Genomic DNA, 21,350 nt, shown 5'->3' with positions numbered 1-21,350 from the left:
TGTACTTAAACTTCTTGTGTACTCGATACGATCCTATGCATCAGTACAACCCCCCTTTTGTTATCCGGGCTGAGGCCAATCATCCCTGCTCGGATCTGAGAAGAGGGAATAACAAAAATCAGACTTTGATTACCAGATGCAGACTGAGCTTTTGTATGCTCTGGCTGTAATAGAATCGTTGAAATAATCAATGTTGTAATTGATCGACCTGTTGCTGATGGGGCGACAGGTTTTCTGCATGCTCAGATTACACTGCTCTTTGAAGGGAGGGGAGGGGAGGGGTACGGGAGATGCAAGAGACCCCCCGGTAAAGTAAAAAGCTGGGCAACTCTAGATTGTTTTTGGTTTCCAGTGGCACCATCAGCAGTTGTTTTCATCCCTTTGCCCCTTTTTTATTCCAGTTTTATGAAGAAACAGAAAAAGACTTAACTGTTGTTCCCTTGTTGTGTTTATATGTAAGCCATATATCATAAGTTTTGTACGAATATTACTTCCTATTGTATAAATTTTATTGTATAAGTTACATAGGATTATGTGTAGGATCTGACATTCAATTGTATTTAAAGTTGACAAGCACCTTGCATAACTCAAGCACGAACCAGGCTTGTCATACGTACCTTGAGGAAATAGGTTCAGAAGTCCTCCAATTTATTTTGTGGTATTTCTTTCAGAACTGCCAATGGGAAGGAGCAGTCCATCTTTATCTCAGCAAACTCATGGAAGGGCCTCTCCCTTGAGAGCTGCTTCACCAACCTCCAGAACAGTATTAAGAGCAGCATCTCCTCATCTGCAAGGACGGTCCTCTCCTGGCGTTACCCAGGTCATCCTCAGGTCACCAGCTGGCACCCCTGTACCCAGGCAGACAACCATCTTGCCTCACGGTGAGTCCTCGGAATTTTCATTGATTCGCAAGTCAGTTGAAAAGGTTTAAAGAACACCTAGGGAATTTAACAATCTTTTGAAATATTGAGTTAATGGTAACTTCTCAACATGGCAATATGTGTCATGTTTGACTTGTCTACTTTTGGTTTTGATGCATCCTGTTAGTTCCTGCAATCACATTTCTATGACTCTCTACTGCAAAAATACTGCTATACAATGACAGGGGTGTGGTCGTTCTTGGAGTCTCTCAAAAACAGCTGCTTCTCATATTTCCAGTTTTGTATCCAAGTCGATTTAGATGACTTTAAAGCTTCATAGTGAATTCCAGTGTCCTGTTCCCAATGGAATATTGAGGCCTTGGTCCACGAAGAAGAAACACAAGGCCCCTGTAACAAGAATGACATTCATCAGGGTGTTTTTGCTTGTTTTACAGCTATTATTATTATTTTTTCTTGTCACAATTTCAGGGTTGTTTGCTGGTGGAGCTACACATCAGGCAATAATTCCATCTCTCACAGGAGGAACTTTTGCTTTGGTGTCCAACCCCAATAACCCTGGCACCTTCACAATAGTGCAACACAATGCTGGTGTTCCCAGTGCTACCCCTCTGCAACAGCTGCCTGGTTACATGGCTACGTCAATGGGGCCATTGTCTCAGCAGAGGCTTATACAACAGCAGGTAAGTGGTTTAAGTATTTGTGACTGTAAATTGTTTGTTTGTTGAGAAATATTCATGAGAATACTTGCAGTTTTGAGATATTCATTCTTGAAGTAACAAAAGTGATACAAAATTGATGCAGAAAATGATTTTGATTCAGAGCCAAACTGTTCCCATGAAAAAATATGGCAATGACGCAGGAGCGGCCATAAAAAGTATTCCTCTACATTTCCAAAACAACCACAAGACGGTTGTCAAGGCCTCTGTTGCCTCTCCTCTAAACACGTTAGCAAAAAACTTTGTCCTTCTGTTCTTCATCATAAAATACTAATGGGATGTAGTTGATATAACTTTGATGACATTCTTTGACCACAGCAACAGAGGTTGTTAAACCAGGGTCTTCAGATGCGTCAACAGTTGGTCGGTCGTCAGCCAGTGACCGTCCAGATTCAACAGAACCAGGTCACTGCTGCCGCTGCTGCTCCTAGGATTGCTTCTCCTCTCAGTCAGCTGGGACAGATCTCAAGAGGTGAGCAGCATTCGCATGGAAAATAATCCTTTTAGTTTCTGTCTGTTTTTTTTTTTCTTTTGTTGTTATTGTTGTTCTTTCTTTTCGTCATCTTCCTTGGTGAAATCTTATTTCTTCATTTGTCAACTCGAAGGAAAGGTGTTGCATTGATTGTAAATAAGCAGGGAATCGCAAAATACTATGCAAAATGGGTCACATTGCTAAACAAGTGCAAATATGTACAGTAGTGTTTTACACAGGAACAGTAGTATTTTATAAGGGACAAAATTCACAGCATTCAAATGGCTCCACAAAATTTGAATGATAAATTATTACCTGCTGCTTAAGTTGATATGAATCTCTTTTCATACCCTTAGGGAAGTGAAAGTAATGTCACTATTGGCAACTGTTTGATTGTGCATGTGTTTACGCAATATTGACACATTAGGTCTCATATTTGATGCCGTTTTGATGTCTACCTTTAAATAAATCTTTTCCTAATTTCAGGTGGAGTAATCCAGTTGATACAACAATCTGCAGGTGGTGGTGGTGTACCTTTAGTAAATTCAACCCCTCCTATTTCCCAAGTGCCTCCTTCTCCTCATCCTCCTCCTCAAACTGTCCAACCTCAGATAAGGCCAACTACCCAATCGTTTGTTCAGCTCCTTCAACAACAGCAACAACAACAACAACAGCAGTCGGCCCAGATGTATCGACCTAGACCTCAAACAGTTCAGGATCAATTGAAATTGGCTACTCAGATGGTGACTGGAGTCACTCCAGTCACCCAGCAGCCTGTGATTAGACCACAGAACAAAGTCTCGGCGGCTTCACCGCCTGTCACGGCCCGAGTTCCACTGCCGGTGGTGGCACCCCAGGTTGTGAAGGAACAACCGAAACCAGCAGCTGCTGCGCCTCCTCAGCAGTTAGTTCAGAGGACGGTTCAAGTCCAGGGAGTGAGAACTGTGAGCACGGTGGCACCCATCCAGATATCCACCACTGCTAGACCCCCCCAGACTATCATTCCATCATCGACCGTGACTGTGGTCTCATCCTCCCAGACTCCTCCGAAGCCGGGGACTGGGATTCTAGCAGCCATGGAGGACAAACGGATTGTATCGACTGCCACGGTCAAGACGAAAGAGACCGCTGTAGATACCAAACCTGAGACCGTCAGGCAGCTGACAGCAAGTAAGTTAGTAGCCGGGGTTTCCCCCTCTAGCCAGTGGCCATTACTACCATGCATGAATCACTGTCTTCACACACCCTGCTTTGACTTTTGTAAATGATAATAATTGCTGTTTGTAATTGGTCAGTGTATGATGTTGCTGCATACAGTCTGTCATAACCCCTCCTACGGCTGTGTAGTTGCGGTCGCAAAGCTTTTCTGGCTTACCTTACCCTGCTTATTATATACTCCTGCTTGTATACCCTTGCTTATATACTCTATTTGTGTCGCCTTTCTTGAAGAAGAAGAAAAGAAAACTGTTGCTTCTATAATCTGTTACTCCAAATATCTTTCTCAGCAGTTAAAATTATCTGATCCCTGGAAGTTTGGAACGTTTCAAGATTCAATTATCAAAGACCTAACCTGTGACCTTAGTCTATACATATAATTTTAAAAACAGTCAGTTGTTTAACAAACAGTAATTTGAGACATGTGGACATTTCAGACTTGGATTTTCCACCAAAGCTAGCCATCCAAGTGACACACCCCTCATATGTAGCATATCAAAATAAAATTTTAGACAGAGCAACATAGTTCTTACATTGTATGATTTCTAGCTCCAGTACAACCATAATGGATTGATTGAACCCTGGTTACTGGCTCTCCTCATTCAGTACATATTAGTGATATTATTACATGTAGGTAATGTCTGAAGAATGCATCGTTATTACATCATAATTACATCTTAGTAATTAAACAGCATTATATTGTAACCCTGCCAAAAAATTTAACATGTTGTTTTTGTTACTGCATCAGTGTACCTACTAGCATATTAAATAGTTTGCTTGACAGCATTCTTGCCATTTCCCAGCATCAGTAAATATTAACCGAATTAACCAAAGTATTTATGATAAAATCAACCCTTCAAGTTATATATATATATATAATTATTGTAGTACCCGTGCGCGCTACAATATTGGCATTACTGGCCAAGTGAACGATACCTGCATGACTGGACGTCGAAAATTTCAAGTTTCATGTAATCTCTGTACATTTGTAGTTTCAGAGGCTAGCTGCCAACTTATTCTGAGCCTGTCTAGGTGCTATCAAGTGCCCTCACTTAATAGGCACCTAAAATATGACTATACTCCCTGGTGTGTTGTCCGGCCAAATAATAACTCCATGAACAACTGAAAAGTTCTTCCTACTACTGCAATAAGGATAAATAGTTGATTTAAATATGATCACCATTACACCAAAGAATGACATGTTATTATCCACAGCACCTCCTGTGAATCATAATTTCATGGCCGATAGCAATTTACATTCTTCAAGCACTGGAATACCACAAGTAGCTGTAAAATTCATGCAAATAAGACAACCTATAGCCTAGCTTTTATTACCATCATTTGTAATGCAGGTAGTCACATCTTAACCACTTTATTATTATGATTTTTGTTTGTGGTCAAATTAACATCTTGAAATGTTTTATTAACTATCTGGTCTGTAGCCTTCCCAGAACATAAATCCAGATCATTGAAATATCACACACTGCCATATTTTTCTGTTGGTGGAGTACACATATATATAATTTTCTCTTTTCATTTCTGCATGCAATGTTAAAAAAATCACCTGCTCCTCTCTCTCTCTCTCCCAAAGCATATTGTCCATCTTTTTCTTCATCACTTTATAAAAAGGTATTCAGAGTTTAAAATCATTGTGATCGACTTGATTGTCACCTATTGAGAGACACTTGTGGATGGATGTGGATACATGAAAAAGGATTGTTTGACATTGCAACCAATTTCACAACTTAATCTCTCCAAATTCAAGAAAAATGTTTTAAAAAATGATAAAAAAATTCTTAGCCAGATCTTTATTGCACTGAATATTGTTAATTGTTATCCAGGATTTTTTTTTTCTCTTTTTTGTTGTTTGTGTGCATCAAGATTTCAAAATAATACAATGTTGCATAAAATATGATAAGTGATTATAGGACATGACAGTATTATTAGGGAAGAAGAAAGAGTTGGTACCACATTGACTTAATGCTAGAAAGAACATAACTGTCTTTCTCGTTTTTTTTGTTGTTGCTTCGAACAAGTGTAGAAACATGGGGGGGGGGGGAGGGGGGTTGAGGTGGTAAGGGGTCAACTTGATAGATATGATTTTTCAAGTTTTCAAACGTGAACATATTTCAAGTGAAAATGATGTAAGAGGGTGATATCATGGTCACATTTTCAAACTCTGGATACATGCTTTGTACGCTCACCTGCTTATGTTGGTTTCTCTGTTTCTTCCTTCCTCTCTTCCTTTTGGTATTTCATTGTCTGCATCACCCATCTCTCTGTCCACAGTTGCCTCCAGTACAGGTAGTGGTTTAGTGGGTCCCCAAATAATGACCACCAAGAGACCAGTAGTCAGGATGAAACTGCTCAACAAAGAGGATCTTAGGCGGTTAACTACAGGTACTTGGCCTGTTGGTCTCTGATTGACAGTTAAATCATTTGAGAAAAAAACAAAACAACTAACACAAACATTAACAAAGATCAGTATGTAACACGAAAGACTCGGTGACCGGTCAATTGCCTTTGTAGTAGCGAACTATTCCAATTGATGCAAAGGAGGTAGTGCTGCATACTTCTCGATGTGATTGTCCTCTTATGGAATGCAGGATTTGGATGAAGTTTGATAAACAAGATGTTGGGTTTGAGGCTAATTTTTGCATGCATTGTGTGATAAACACCATGTTGTACAATGCATGGTAATGTGAAGTTTTGCCTTAGGAATGTTGTCAAATGTTGTATATAATAGAGAATGAACACTTTTAAAGTGACACAAAGTACTTTGGTTATTTTTCTTGAGGCCCCAAAATGTAACTTGGGCTTAGGTTGTTTTTTAGAGGCATCGAAATGTAGTAGGCTTAGTTTGTTTGTTAGAGGCACCAAAATGTCACAGGCTTAGTTTGTTAATTTGAGGCACCATAATGTAACAGGTTTAGTTTGTAATAAGGCACCAGAATGTAACAGGCTTAGTTCAATATTCAGAGGCACCAAAATGAGACCTTCCTTTTTAGATTACAATGTAAAACATTTGCTCAAATTGTTAATGTATATGGTGTGACAAAATTCTGCCCCACTATGTTGATAATCTCTAGAATAGCATATTGTTACAAGAGGGATGTATATGGTTAACATGAGTACCATGTCTGGTATTCACATTCTGTACTGGTTAGGTGCAAAGGTATCCAGCTGTGCACACATATGGTACCAATCATGGAAAATTGTATGCTCATCTTGCCTACACCACTGTCATGATTTCATCTTGTTATGCACGAGGGATCTTCATCAATTATTTAAAATGTGGTATCTCACTCGGCCCATTGACTGGTGAAAAACTTTCTCGAATATTCATTGGGTGCTTTTCCTTTTCTTGCCGGTTCGGGAGACCTTGCTAATGCTAATACCACTCTATACTCCTCTCTCATATCATGCTCCAAAGCACTGGTACTGACAGTATGAGCAGTTCCTTTTCGTTATCTGCCAGAATTATAGTATTCATAATGTCAGTAGGAGTGCTTTGAAGTGGGACATGAAAGTACACTGCAGAAAAAATGGTCCCAACTGGTGGTGTTATATTTGCATATGTATGGATTTCTGTAGCACAGGAATTGCTTGTATTTTTTGTTGCATGTTAATGGTGCAATTGTTTATATGTTGGTAAGCATGATATTGATGTATTTGAAAGATTTTTCCTGATTTAAAGCTTGTTATTACAAGCTTCCTCCCATGTAATTGTGTGTCCATTCAATCGTGGCATGACCTCATTTTATATTTCACATTTACTTTATTGCTTTAATGGGAAAGTTCCTTAACTTAGGGGAGGTTAAACAGCTGTTCTGTTTATTTTCAAGTTACAGAAAGACCAGATAAATTTATAATGCAGTGAGGGAGGAAGGGTTATCTGAGATAGATTGGATATACAGCATTTACTCGAACTAACTCTTATGGTACTTACAATACTTAAGAAAATATATATATGTACTTAAAGAAATAAAAAAGAATAGCAAACAAGCTGATAAGAAGATTGCATGTAACTGAAAGAACAAGCTTGTTTTATTGAAACGACTGTTTCTGGGATTCTACAGAAACACAGACGCGCAGAATAAGGGGTTTGACCTACAAAGGGTCAAGGAATTGTCCGAGATGGCAAAGTATCATTCACATTGTTTTATTTGTCTTTATGTTGCATTCTTGTGTAATGGGTGGTCCTTTCAATGGGCTATACTCAATAAGGGATGAATGCAACATTAACTCGACAATATTCTCATTTCTGACTTTCTCTTATCATTGTGGAAGTTGGATGAAGAATGCTGTCAACAGATGTACTTTACTTATATTAATTTTATGCCTGGAAAATTTTTGGTGGTATTGTGTGGTTTCTTTCCTGTGTTTCGGAGGGGTTTCTTTCCCTTGGTATGGAGTGGATTTTTTTCCTGTGGTATGGTTTCGTTTTCTGTCCCATGGTGTGTCTTTGCCGGTGGTATGGTGTGGTTTCTGTCTTGGTGGAATGGTGTGGTTTCTTTCCCCAGGTGGTATGGTGTGGTTTCTTTGTGTGGTTTCTTTCCCATGGTACGGTGTGGTTTCCTGTGGTATGGTGTGGTTTCTGTCTTGGTGGAATGGTGTGGTTTCTTTCCCCAGGTGGTATGGTGTGGTTTCTTTGTGTGGTTTCTTTCCCATGGTACGGTGTGGTTTCCTGTGGTATGGTGTGGTTTCTGTCTTGGTGGAATGGTGTGGTTTCTTTCCCCAGGTGGTATGGTGTGGTTTCTTTGTGTGGTTTCTTTCCCATGGTACGGTGTGGTTTCCTGTGGTATGGTGTGGTTTCTGTCTTGGTGGAATGGTGTGGTTTCTTTCCCCAGGTGGTATGGTGTGGTTTCTTTGTGTGGTTTCTTTCCAATGGTACGGTGTGGTTTCCTGTGGTATGGTGTGGTTTCTTTCCCATGATATAACGTGGTTTCTTTCTGTGATATGGTATGATTTCTTCCCTTGGTGTGGTTTCTTTCCGTGGTATGGTGTGGTTTCTTACCTGTGGTATGGTGTGGTTTCTTTCCTGTGGTATTGTGTGGTTTCTTTCCTGTGGTATTGTGTGGTTTCTTTCCTGTGGTATTGTGTGGTTTCTTTCCTGTGGTATTGTGTGGTTTCTTTCCTGTGTTATGGTGTGGTTTCTTTCCCGTGGTACAGTGTGGTTTCTTTCCCGTGGTACAGTGTGGTTTCTTTCCGTGGTATTGTGTGTTTCTTTTCCCCCATGGTTAAATATAAGTCATACAAACTTCATCAGCTTTGTTAACTCTGTAAGTCTCTTGACCACGTTCCTTGTCCTTGGGTTACAGTCCTGTCTCATCATATGTATCAAGTTTTTGGTTTAGATGAAGGTATTGTCTCTAAATGTTTCATCATCTCTTTTTTTTTCTGTTCAGGAGAACTCTATCAAAAAGAGGCTGCAGAAGCGGAGAAGAAGGAGACAGAAAAGAGAAAAAGCTCAACATTTTTCATGGTAAGAATTTTCCCAGTTGTGTCCATATTATCCGTGATTCTGTATCATTGGAAATAATCCCATTCTGTACTGAATTTGTAACATTTATTTATTAGGAGTAGGCAAGTTTTTGCAAATGCATTTTATCTCTTGGTTTGACTGGCAGGCTTTTAATAACATGTAAACAATACAAGACTTGGTTCAGAATCATGTAAGTTGGTAGTTACAGTCCAACACGATATCCACTTTCTTCTTTGGGGAGGGGGTGTTTGTTTGGGGAGGGTGTTTGTTTGGGGAAGGGGTATTAAGTAGGAGAAACATATTACCACTGCCAGATGGGTATTCTTCAGCTGTTTTGATTATATCTACCCTCTGCCCTAAAAGGAATTAAATCTTATTGCATTCTTGTGTAATGGGAGGCTCCATCAATGAGCTTATCTCAATAAGGGATGAATGCAACATTAAAGACTGCATACTCGACACCGATTCCTCTTAGTGAGTAATTGACCTGAGTTGCATGTCAACATTTCTTGAAATGGCAGTTATTATCTGTAACACCCAAACATGGGACCAGTTTTTTTTAATACTTTGTTCTATTTATTTCTCTCTTTTTGCAGCAATTATTAGAAGCGAAACGTATAAGGGAGCATAAGATGACCCTTAATCGCATCGCTCGTGTCAATTTTCGTCGTTGCTGTGCTAAACCGATTTACGGCGACGATTTGTATTCAGTGGTATCTATCCACAGCACGGCCCGTCCTGCCACCAAAGGGAACGACTTCTCAACCGGTGCTGGTTCTGTGCATTGTCACTGTTGTCTGATGGGTACTGGTTCGGTGAGACTCAATTCAACGTACAATCACTCCAAGTACCTAAGACAGCTGCTGCATGTTCCAACGGATTACTTGGAAGAACTGAAGGAGATTATCGACAGGTAGGTTTGTAGTCTTCCTTGTAATAAATACTTTGTGTGTTACTATGGTAATATCCACACAGTCCTTTCCAAAAAAAATATATATATTTTAAGATAAAAAAGAGAATAGCAAACAAGCTGATAATTTAACTGAAAGAACAAGATTCTTTTATTGAAACAACTATTTCTGGGATTCTACAGAAACACAGACACTACAAAGGGTCAAGGAATTGTCCGAGATGACAAAGTATCATTCACATTGTTTTATATGTCTTTATGTTGCATTCTTGTGTAATGGGTGGTTCTTTCAATGGGCTATACTCAATAAGGGATGAATGCAACATTAACTCGACAATATTCTCATTTCTGACTTTCTCTTATCATTGTGGAAGTTGGATGAAGAATGCTGTCAACAGTTGTACTTTACTTAAATTAATATTATGCCAGGAAAGTTCTGTGTGCGATAATGAGAGAACATCAAAGCAGACTTTGTTGTTGTTGATGATGTTGTTGTTGTTGTTGTTTTTCGTTTAGTTGGTCATAATCTGGATGAGAAGTCTTTTTGAAGGACATTAATTCTTTTATTTATGAATACTGAATCTGATGAAATTGCTTTCAAGATTTGTAATTTTGGCTGAAGGATCTTTGGTAAAGTTTGTGGTCATGTAGTTTCATTTCACTGATTTTAGGAATTGCTAAGAAACGTGTTTGATCAATTGATTTGGAAAGGTTGTTCATAATTTATATGGCCTTTGTCTTATGTCCATGATGGTGATTCATGATAGCCATCTTACACAAACCGTCAGTTTGGTAGAGAGGCAAATGTCATTACAATGTTGGCTCTATTTTAGCATCCATTTATAGAAAGTGGTCTTCACTCTTCAGGTTGTCTGACTTTCATTATTTACATCAAGAGTGGTGTAAAGGATGAGAAAACCTTCATGTGATCAAAGTTGATCCAGAGAATCACTAGAGAGATCAATGAGTAATTAAACAAACAGACTGAATGAATTCTTGCCAATTGATGTAAAATTTTGTCCCCATTTTCCGTCTGCAGGTATGCCTTTGTGATTCCTAAGGTGACGTCGCCAGGGATCTCATTCTCCACCTTCCATCCGTCTCCAGCAGCTGTTGTTGTTCATGAGAGATTGAAGTCCTCCCTGGCAGACCAGTTACAAGATTCTCTCCTGTGTCTTCATCCTGTAGAATCCAAAATGAAGATACAGTTCCCTGAACTGAGACTTATTCAGTATGATTGTGGTAAGATTCTATCTATCTACTTCATGTTAGTGCTCGACCGATTATATGTGACAATCGGCCGATGCCGATTACCGATTATTTCATAATTTTCGTGGAACTGGCCTAATGTATGATTTAGTGTTATACATGATTACCAAATTCTAGGCTAATACAATCAAAGATGTAAATGAACAACTTAACGTTTCACAGTAAAGATGAATGGAGCAAATAAAGAACACTGTAATACATACATGGGGCGCCTGTACGTTTATAACAAGGAGTCGCAATATTGCAATCCCGCCACAACACAGTTAATGACAGTGCTTTACAGACTACATAAGGAGAAAAATAGTAGCCATTGGCCCAATGCCGATTATCTAACCGATTATAAGTCGAACACTACTTCATGTGTCTATCAAGGCAATGAAATTTAAATCCGATGGGATCTCTGACAACTCATCCATGTAGATCTAACCGAGTCCACCTTCTAAACTTATTTTTGATATGAAATTCTACAACTTTTTTTTGCCCTGCATTTTGAATATCAATTATACAAAATATGTAAAAAATAATATGCAAAAGAAATTATCAACACGACTGTCATCTAGCGATTAAACCAATTGTGACTAAAAGTAGGAGAAACATGGATATCTTTTATAAGTTAGTAACCTCTCCCCATTTGTCTTTAAAACAAATGTGGGTCAAAAGTTTTGACATTTTTTTTTAATCTTGATGTTTGGTTTTCTCCGTGAAGGAAAACTACAAGCCTTGGACATGTTGCTGAAGAAGTTAAAGGCTGGTGCTCACAGGATTCTAATCTTCACCCAAATGGCTAAAATGCTGGACGTTCTGGAGCGGTTCCTGAATTTCCACGGTCACATCTACCTCAGGTTGGACGGAGCTACCAAAGTGGAAAACAGACAGGTAATATTCGTAGTTAATGTCGGGCGAACATTCGACTAAATTCACTTCGGTTTGACAATCTGGGCTGACAGAATTTTTTTTTTTTTTTTTTAAACGATCAATGACAAATCAATATTAATTTTGGAGATGAAGTCATCTTGTAATCTCCGATCTGATATCGTCCCAAGTTAAATGAGATTTGGAGACTGAGTAAAATGATGGGATTCAATTAGTTTTGTACGTATGAGGTGGTCATATACCAAGCTTGGTTGGAGGTGACGCATTCCTTCACAGGTGTGGAATTGACCAGAAATTAAACACTCATGGCTCTTCAATGATTTCGATCTTCTTCAAGACTTGGATCATTCTTCCTCCTTATTTGACTGGTTGAATAATCGATTGATTTATGGATGATTAGCAGAAATGTATGATGCATCCAAGTATATTATTTTAGTGAAACACACTTTTCATAAAGTTCTGGTTCCTAACAGAATTCAAACTATAACCTTGTTTTCTTGTTTGATTTGGTGTTTCTGATGAAAGGATTTTCATCTTTTTAAACAGTATTTGTTTTCGGTTGATTCAGTCACTGTTTTTGCTTGCCACACTTTGTATATCTGAAATGATGCAAGCTAGCTGTTGGAAGCGGTCACTCATCCGTTTTCAAAACACAGGTCTGCAAATAGTTTTCGGTCCATAATTTTCTACGCTGCATCTGTGAAATTTTTCCTTCTTATCCTGCTGCATCTTTTCAGATATTAATGGAGAGATTCAATGCAGATAAGAGGATATTCTGTTTCATCTTGTCGACGAGGAGTGGCGGTATCGGTGTTAACTTGACCGGTGCTGACACGGTCATCTTCTATGACAGTGACTGGAACCCTACAATGGATGCGCAAGCTCAGGACAGATGCCACAGAATTGGGCAGACCAGAGATGTCCATATTTATAGGTAAAAACAATTTTATGAACAGACCAAGAAAGCAGCATTTTTAGCTGTTTTTTTTGAGACATTTTTTCCGATGCTCTGCGATATTAACGTCCCCATATATTTCATTCACTTGACAATGTAAGGTTTTAATACAAGTATCGCTTGCAGCTCGAGTCAGATATTTTGCAAAATTGCTTTGCTTTTCAACAGTTTGCGATGTAACGTTAGAACCATGTTTTGTTATATATAACAAAGAGGATTTAAAAGGTTTCAGATCCTAGTGTCAATATGACATCACAGTCTATTCACAGATTGATAAAATGGCAGCCTGCTCAGATGATACAACTAGCATTAGCATGTCTTTCTAACGGATCAACAATTTTATTTTTGCTGTTAGCTGTGAGGGTATGTTGTTCATCACAAAGATATCAATCATACACACCAACAATGATAGTTGTGTTCCTGTCTCCTTACATGGTCCACTTTGTGTAAAAAATATAGAATTGATTAAGTGCAATCTTATTTGAAGTCATACTGGGTAAAATTGGAAAAAATTGTCGACAAAACTTTAAAAAAACTTTACAGTAAAAACAATAAAAATTCAACCATTAAGTGAAGTTAACGAAGCTGGTAACTTTAAGAAGTACTGTCACTGGCAGTTCGGCCAATGACTCCCATTTTCTTCCAAAGTTACTTCAACTTATCGTTTGGTTTCTTTAATGATTACTTTAATCAGGTTGATCAGCGACATGACAGTAGAGGAAAACATCATCAAGAAAGCAAATCAGAAGCGACTCTTGGCTGATGTGTCCATCGACGGTGGCAACTTCACCACTGCCTTCTTCAGAAAGGTGAGCTTTATTTTGTTATTTAAATGCCGTGATTGGATCTGTCAGTCCTCATTTACCAACGGCTGGTAACGTTTAAACCAGTTTTTACCAAAACAATTCACTTCTTCGAAATTGAAACGATCATTAAAATTGCAAAAGTTGGAAATTGTGAAAGATATATTGTTATCACAGTTCTGTGTGGTATTGCTAAGCTGTAAATCTGCCGGTGGATTAAACATAAGAAAGATGACTAGAAGAGGAGAAAGTTTGTAAGATGGTAGCTTTGTTGAAGTCACATGGTGAGTTTGGTTCTCTTTCTCTCCACAGACGGCTATTACAGATCTATTTAATATGACGACGAAGGAGGCTCCTCAGGCCGCATTACCCCAGCCTACACCTAAACAGGAGACATCTAAAGCTGAAGCAGTGGTAGCTGCTACTGTTAAAGAAGAGAAAGGACCGGTTGAATTCTCTCAAACGGATCTTGAGCAGGTATGTAGCTTACACCATCAGCTAGTGTCTCCTCCGGGACCTTCATCTGACATTACTTGTCTTAGTTAGATGCTGTCTTGAAAGACAGACATGGGTGGATCTTATATTCTGTTTTGGTTTGTTGGTTGATTGATATGGTTCCTGACAAATGTAAAAATGAAAATTAGTGTCTTTGATAGGGAGGGACTCACCTCTCACATTATTGGTTCTTAATAAATAGCATGATCGTTTTTAAAAGTATTATTGTACCCTGTGGTCTTTGGCATTTTATTTTTGCTTTGAAAGCTCCAAAGCTACTGGAGAGCAAAGTAAACACCATAAAACATGGTTGTTTGGCGATACTTTCATGCCTCATACTGAATTGAAAGTTTACTTTCTCTGATGCTACTCCGCTTTTCTCGCAGGCATTAGCCAAAGCAGAGGATGAATCTGACGTGAAAGCAGCGACCATGGCCCACGCAGAACAAGACGCAGAGTTGGCAGAGTTTGACGAAAGCATTCCATACGAAGGAGAGGAGAAGGATGGAGAGGAAGGCTCTAAAGTAGAGATGGAGTTGGCTCAGTTAGACAGCCAGGTAAAAGATTGTACTTGTATTGTGCCTGTACTCTGCATGCATTGTAGCATGATCTCGATACCAATAAGAGGAGAGAGTGTACTGTGTTGGTTCAGGTGTAAAGTTGGTAGATCATTTTATCGATATACTTCTTGTGGAAGTTGTTTTGTGGGGGAAGGGTTTGATGTTCTTATCTTGTTGTGTCAAAGTCTTGCGTCAAGAATGAACGTCAAAAATGAACGTCAAAAATGAATCACTTTGAGGTAGATATTTTCTACTGAGGTACTAGATGTTCAGTGAGGTAGATATTTTCTAGATGTTTCAATGAGGTAAAAATTTTCTGTTGAGGTGGTAGATAATTTCTATTGAGGTACTAGATATTTCAACAAATACATTGTACCAAGTGATATAGTGGTATTCTTCCAATTGTCAATGATGTTGTAGCTTTTGTCATCTGGTCATTTTCAACTATATGTTGTCACAGTAAAGTAACGTTCACACAGTTCGTTTAATGGTCAGGGTCTTGTGGTGGGTGGCCCAACGTTGATATTGCAGCTAGTTGAACACATTTTTTTTTTAAATCTTTCTGTGACAGCTGACACCTATAGAGAAGTATGCTGTTAAGTACATGGAGACAACCCTGGAACCAATAACATCAGAACAGTTGAAGGAAGCTGAGGTTTGTTCACTCCTCTGTTTTTATCTTTCTCTTTTTTGCATCTTCCCAAAACATGTTTCTTTAAGCAGTGGTAGCCATGAATTGACCCATTGTGGCAATTTGTCTTTGTTGAAGATGCTAACACTTTGAATTCAGTGTGTCAAAATTTAAAGTTCACAATTTGCAGTAGTTAATATTTCCTTGAATTTAAAAGTTGTCGATCGATTTTAGTTGAATCAATAAATTTTTTAGTTGTACTGGATGGCTTTTCTTCGTTATGTAGTAAAGACTGTATTTTCGAATATCTGAAATTGTCAAGTTTAGCACAAAACTGGCACACGTCCTCTACCATCCTTTTTTGTCGACAAAATGACAAAGTGCAATTCGCTTTGAAAGATCAAGTGAATGAAGAATCATTAGTATTATGGTTAAGGTAAGCATCAATTATTTTCATTCCTGCTGTTATGATTATACGGACCATTCTCTCAGTCTGCCTGGTTGATCATGAACGTCATGGATTAATCACTCTCTTACAGGAGCTGATCGAAGAGGCCAAGAAAGAGTGGGAGCTTGGATGTCTCCAGGTGATGACCACGGAGGCAGAGCGACAAGCTGAGATGGAGGAAGACGACATCTTCTTCACCTACGACCGAGCCGATGCCACAAACAAGGTGCATAACAAGAGGCTGTCTAGATCAAAAGATAACCTCTCTAAGAGTGGTGGGCAGAGGAATAGATCGGCTCGTAGTAGGAGCAATGGTAGAAATAGGAGACAAACCCCGAGCACTGAGAAGCGCTATAGCACGAGAAGCGGTGCCTCGAGCCCCGTAGAGGCACCGGGGTCTGGGGGGGTACAGCAGGGTGCTGGTAGGAAATCCCCGAGGATTAGATCCCCTAATCATGTGATGGTAAATGAGAGCAAAGAACAACAGAATCATGTCAACACTCTGCCGGGGAGGCGGTCGGGGGCATCCTCTCCCCTGGGGTTATCCGTTTCCGTCGGGGAAAGCAGCAGTAGTCTGCAGGGTGAAGGAACCATCACCACAAGAACAAGGTCTAGGAGCAGTAGTTCCACCAATAGCTCCTCACACAGTTTAGCCTCCCCATCGGGACAACCCTCTGGGCCTCTGTCCCCATCCTCCTCCAAACCTTGGATAATTACAACCCGGGCCCAAAAGAGACAAAAGTCCCAGGAAGATGGTGGTGGTGGGTCTCAAGAGGTTGTTCTTTCAAAATCATTTGGGGGTGGGTCCAGGGGGGCAGCTGATCTAGTGGGACAACCGCTGTCCCCCGGTAGGTCGATTTCATCCGATTCTGGCATCCAGACTAGATTTAAAGCAGCAGTTCTTAGGCAGAATGATGTGAACCATTCAAGTTGACAGAAAGTCATGAAGTAGGCTTTATTTCCATTGACGAGTGATCATGACAGATGTTAAAGGGTACAAAATTATAAAAAAAAAAAGTAAAGAAGAAATTATGCCTTTTTTTGAAGTGTTAGGTCACTCGATGGGGGTGATAATGTTTGACGACGGACGTGACTTAAAAATTTAACGAGTACATGAATTATTTGTAACTATTTTTTGATTCTATGCAGACGTTATAACAATTACTATCTTGAGAGAAATTATTTACCAAAGTTTCATGTTTGAACATTACCCACCATTTAAATGATATCAATGACTGATTCAGTTTGAAATGTGACCAGAAGGGCTTACTCTCTTAAGTTTGTCCTATGCTAACTTGTAGTTCATCATTATGTCGAGGAGAGATTCTGTAGAGAGTCGATCATAGTGCTTCGTTTTAGTTTAGTCGAGACGTTAAAATTATTATCGAATTAGGGGTGCAGAAGTCATCATTTTCATCCAAAACTATGGGAAAAGCAGTAACTATTTTTTTTTTTTGAGTGTGTATAATTTTTTGGTTCATTAGAGATAGATACTGTGTTCCTCTTGTGTAACAAGGTGCCAGCAGTAGCCCTCAGCTTATCAAAACAAAAATGTTCTATTTTTTATTATGTTGGTAAGAGACAAGATTTCTTATTTCTTTGGTTTAAGTTCTTTGCCATCATTTACTTTTTCCTTCTCTGTTTCATAATATTCATTTTGCCTATAAGGAAGTGTGTACGCGACACTTTTCGCTTCAGTAAATAACAGATCAGAAATACTAAATGAGAAAATAAAAGGATTTAAGTACTACTACACCTTCATCGTAGTCTGTGTTGTGTCTTTGTACCGAGGTTTCATTCTTTGTTTTCATATGGGCCAGGCTTGGTTCTAAATAAAAGCAAAACAAAAACAAGATTCTGTTCTCGACATGACAAATTATCCCTCATGTCTTGACATTGTGTGTGACGGTCCGTTTTGTTTGGGCGTGGCATGGGACTTGTTATCCAATCACAAGTTTTTATTTTGCCTGTTGTTGTTGTTGTTATTATTTTTCTGACAAAGATACTTTTATCATCCTCCCAAGTGGGTGTTGTGAAAAGTTGTTCCAAAAATTCATCCAAGCCTGTGCCAACTCAAACAAAGTGAACCTTAGTCGTACATTGACATGAAATGATTACAACGGAGAGGTGGGTGTGAAGGGGGGTGACCATAAATTATACAGCTAAACAAAAGAGCAAGGGTTTGACAAATCAATAAGTCTGATGTTCTTTTGAAATCCCTGTCACTTTTTGGATTGTACCCAATAAAACTAAGGGGAGGGTGGAGGGATTCCTGGTGTAACATGTGTATGTATGCAAGGTACTGTGGCTATGACTGGCTACCCCAGCAAAGAAATGGCTGTATAAGGTTTGTCACCAACTCGTGGCTGATATCTCTGTTGCTAGAGCACAGGGCTTGTAACCCTGCAGTCACTTGATTTGAATCCCAGTTTAGATACAAAATTGCTCTACTCCTTTTCCAGGGTACTATTGGTTAAACATGGGGCGGGGGGGGGGAGTGGTTGGTCGAACAACTAGAGACCAGTTTGAAGAAATGCAATCCATTGTCGATTGCAAATTTGGAAATGTCAAGAAAAAGTTTACATTATGGAGCATTGCCTTCTGAATACTTAAACCTCCCCTGAACAAGTGACTGAATACTCTGTGAAAATCAGAGAAGTGACTTCAGCATATGTAACTGAACTGGAGGGAGTAAACAAGTCCAATATTCAACCAACCCTTCATTCATTGATACTTTGGTGGAAAACCCAATTGGGGTATCACTTTTATGGGGGTGCCAGTCGGAAGACAAGAGTACCTGACCTAATATCCCGTTTCATTTGATAAAAACTAACAAACCAAAAAGTACCCAGATAAAGGATGGATAATTTCTCAAACTTTCTCTTTAGTTTGTATAAAGCTTTAAACAAATCTGAAGATACTAAAGAATTAAACCATGGACTAAAGATTTTGGGAAGCTTAAGACCATTGGTCTTGAATATAATTAGGGCTAACTTAAAAAAGCAACTCTATTACAGATAATGTCTTGCTAGTGAGAGGAATGACATTTTAGAAAGAGTAGGAGTGTCCTTGAAGCTGGACCCCATCCAGGGTATCTTAGGGTACTCTCCCAGAAAATGTTGAAGTTTGAGGTATCTTAGGGTACTCTCACAGAAAAATGTTGAAGTTTGAGGTATCTTAGGGTACTCTCCCAGAAAATTGTGAAGTTTGAAGCATATTAAGGTTATAACTTTGAGCCATAATTAGGTCTACAAGCAAGGCTTTGCTAATAACTTTACTTTGATTTTTTTGTGTAGGTTTGAATGCAGTGGGTGCAGGAGAGGTGGGTGGGAGGGAGGAGGGAGAGGCAGGTATGTTCACCTTGTGGAAGCTTGCCTGAAAGAGAGACATTTGGCTTGAACTAAAAACCACTACAACCAAAATAGAGAGTTGTTAGAAGATGCCAACCAAATGGCAATGAATTTGAGATACTCTGATAATTCCAATTTTCTAAAAGGTTCTTACAAGATATATCTTGGTTTTACAGCTCTTATTAGTGGTCTCAAATATGAGGGGGGGGGGGGTAGGGGGGGAGGGAGGAAGGGAGGAACAGAGTTTAAACTGAATTTAAGACTTCCAAAGACCATTCAAGGGATACACGAAATCTTAGAATCCTCTACCAAAATATTTTATGCTATAATATTTTTTGAGGAATGTTAATAGGGTGTGCACATCACCTAATTTCAGTAAACTCAGGTAAAATGCTGTTGTGTGAGGTTCTTGTAAGAGAATTTTTCTTCCAAAATCGTCGATCAACATATGTCCTCAGGATATCTTGGCTTTTCTGTCTTCTACAGAGACTGTTCTTTGATGTGGCAGCATTTGCTAATATTTGGACTGTTTAATAAAAATATGAAAAAACATGCAAAAACCATTTCACATTACTTCCCATGATAGTCTGGCCCCTGAAGTTTGTATGTGAGTGGTGGGGTGGGAGGTTAGGAGAATAGTGTGTGTATGGGGGTTATCTTAAAGTAATTGATAATAAACTTACTTTTGACCAACAAATGCAGATTTGGAAAACGAAAAGTAAGCAACAGTATGTAGAATGATTGGTTAACTAGCAGATTGACACATTGACACAACCATATTCATGGTTTGCCTATATGAAACAAAATGCATTACATTTTGCATAAATTCTAAACAGTTAGGAATATTTAAATAGTTGTAACCATTTAGTAGATGTTTTAATTAGTTACAGAGGTATCCAAATTATTTAATTTATGAATATTATTGGTCCCGTTAGAACTATGCAGAGTTCCAATCCAACTTTCCACCTGGGTTGTAGCAAAAGGGTTGTTCTTGGAAATGGCAATAAGTGCTATAGGTTTCCATTTCAGGGAATATAGTTATCACATTGTGTAGAGCAATTTTGAGTTTTTTTTTTACAGTTTGGGTAACAATTTAATCCTTGCATGTTTGCTATGGGAGTGTATTTTCAGTGTCCCCACTACTATAACCAGTGTCCCCACAGCTATTGTCAGTGACCACACAGCTATTGTCAGTATTCACACAGCTATTGTGAGTGTCCTCACAGCTATTGTAGCATCCCTAGATAGAGTCTCTCTTACATTTTGACAGTCTCTGTTATTCTTTGGTCCAGCCCATTACTACTAATCTTTTCCTCTCGGTGAATATCGATATCTGAATGTTAGAAATCATGATCGAAGATAAAAGTAAAATGAAGCTTTTTCCAACTCTTAGAATGAAACGATGCAAAAGAGAATTTTGCCTTTTACTTTGCGATAATCTTGTGACTTTAAAAACGTTGAGAGTGCACTTGGCCATCAGCACTTGCTAAGTTTTGTGTCAACAAACGTGATCTGAAAGAAAAGTAGCTGTGACACACTATGTGATCAAGGGAATGATTTGTTACCTTCAACAGCTATTTTGTTTGCCAATGGGTAGGGTACACAATGGACAAGTAAATTATTGGGGTAGGGTGTATTATTGAACTGTTCTTTACTTCAAAGGGGCTATTCTTTCATTGTTTCCAACCCACCAATGTATGCTTGTTTCAGTCAATGATTATTTACCTGTGATTATTACCGGTAACTGCTGTGTGAAACGTCATTTTCATTGCCTGATGGTAATGTGTTCCAATCACTGGCTCACCCAAAATGCAAAAAGCATTTTTGTCCCATGTTACTAGAGGGATGACAAATATGAGAAATGCTAATAACATGTTCAAATGCAATTATCGTACGAGAAGTTATCTAAGATTCACAAACTGTGAAGGAAAACAGATGTTGACGTCAAGGACATATAATTACTGAAGAAATTCTTAATTTTTTGTCTTTTCTACAGATTTACATCTCTCAAGTAGAAGAAATCATGCCGGTAAGTGATAGTTTGATATTTATAGACATTAATTGAGATAAATGACATACACTCAATTTAATTTTATATTATGACCATGTTTTGCATATGATAGAGGAAATGTAGGGGTTGTTTCAAAGTGGGGAATTTAGTGAGTGCTGTGCGTAAATAATGAAACAAGAATATTCTGTCTTGGATTAAAACTCTCCATAAACCCCAAAATAAGGAAAAACAGGATTGTTATTAGCCACTACTGATATCTTCAAAGTTAAATTGAGG

The 21,350-nt window shown here is 38.8% G+C and overlaps 1 protein-coding gene across 4 annotated transcripts in view; it reads left to right on the top strand.

Annotated features, from left to right (window-relative positions):
- LOC139981377 (helicase domino-like) overlaps positions 1-21,350 on the top strand; it is a 58,263-nt gene that overhangs the window by 18,180 nt on the left and 18,733 nt on the right. For 3 of the 4 annotated variants that reach the window (XM_071993737.1, XM_071993741.1, XM_071993736.1), the window contains exons 21-36: positions 672-881; positions 1,350-1,561; positions 1,916-2,069; positions 2,556-3,239; positions 5,574-5,684; positions 8,693-8,769; positions 9,366-9,682; positions 10,719-10,921; positions 11,655-11,824; positions 12,559-12,755; positions 13,471-13,585; positions 13,892-14,056; positions 14,461-14,631; positions 15,206-15,289; positions 15,805-15,939; positions 21,060-21,092. In XM_071993737.1, the coding sequence (XP_071849838.1) occupies positions 672-881; positions 1,350-1,561; positions 1,916-2,069; positions 2,556-3,239; positions 5,574-5,684; positions 8,693-8,769; positions 9,366-9,682; positions 10,719-10,921; positions 11,655-11,824; positions 12,559-12,755; positions 13,471-13,585; positions 13,892-14,056; positions 14,461-14,631; positions 15,206-15,289; positions 15,805-15,939; positions 21,060-21,092 (3,038 nt within the window). The remainder of the gene's footprint in view (positions 1-671; positions 882-1,349; positions 1,562-1,915; positions 2,070-2,555; positions 3,240-5,573; positions 5,685-8,692; positions 8,770-9,365; positions 9,683-10,718; positions 10,922-11,654; positions 11,825-12,558; positions 12,756-13,470; positions 13,586-13,891; positions 14,057-14,460; positions 14,632-15,205; positions 15,290-15,804; positions 15,940-21,059; positions 21,093-21,350) is intronic. The other variant, XM_071993738.1, reaches the window with a different exon arrangement.

This window comes from Apostichopus japonicus, chromosome 15 (genome assembly GCF_037975245.1).
Source record: "Apostichopus japonicus isolate 1M-3 chromosome 15, ASM3797524v1, whole genome shotgun sequence".
NCBI classification, from domain to species: domain Eukaryota; kingdom Metazoa; phylum Echinodermata; class Holothuroidea; order Aspidochirotida; family Stichopodidae; genus Apostichopus; species Apostichopus japonicus.
Note: the sequence above shows the minus strand (reverse complement) of the source record. Positions and strands in the feature narration are given on the sequence as shown.